General features: G+C 51.1%; 1 protein-coding gene across 1 annotated transcript in view; it reads right to left on the bottom strand.

Moving 5' to 3' along the window:
* The window catches only part of LOC103609731 (keratin, type I cytoskeletal 18-like), a gene marked incomplete at its 5' end in the record, with an annotated part of 16,682 nt that extends 16,362 nt beyond the window's left edge, over window positions 1-320 (bottom strand). The window contains one exon of the mRNA XM_008594019.1: window positions 11-320. Coding sequence (XP_008592241.1) covers window positions 11-320 — 310 coding nt within the window. The remainder of the gene's footprint in view (window positions 1-10) is intronic.
* Between the last annotated feature and the right edge of the window lie 5 nt (window positions 321-325).

The following is a 325-nucleotide window of genomic DNA, read 5'->3' as shown; positions in this document are numbered from 1 at the left end:
TTCTCCAAACTGGCCTTCAGATTTCTCAATGAGTCCAGGTCAATCTCCAAGGACTGGACTGGACGCCTCAGCTCCTTAAGCCTCATCTCAGCATCTCCAATCTCAGTAGACTGTGAGGCGATCACTATGGTGAGCTCCTCAATCAGCGTGGTCCAGTACTTGTCCAGTTCCTCTCGGTTCTTCTGAGCCAGTTGTTCATACTCAGCCCCGATGTCCGCCAAGATCTTGCTGAGGTCTTGAGACTGGGGGGCATCTACTTCCACTGTCAACCCAGAGTTGGCAATCTGGGCTTGTAGGCCTTTTACTTCCTCTTCATGGTTCTTCT

Source organism: Galeopterus variegatus, unplaced genomic scaffold (assembly GCF_000696425.1).
Source record: "Galeopterus variegatus unplaced genomic scaffold, G_variegatus-3.0.2 Scaffold10013, whole genome shotgun sequence".
Classification (NCBI taxonomy): Eukaryota; Metazoa; Chordata; class Mammalia; order Dermoptera; family Cynocephalidae; genus Galeopterus; species Galeopterus variegatus.
The sequence above is the reverse complement of the archived record's forward strand: the minus strand, read 5'-3'. Positions and strand labels throughout refer to the sequence as shown.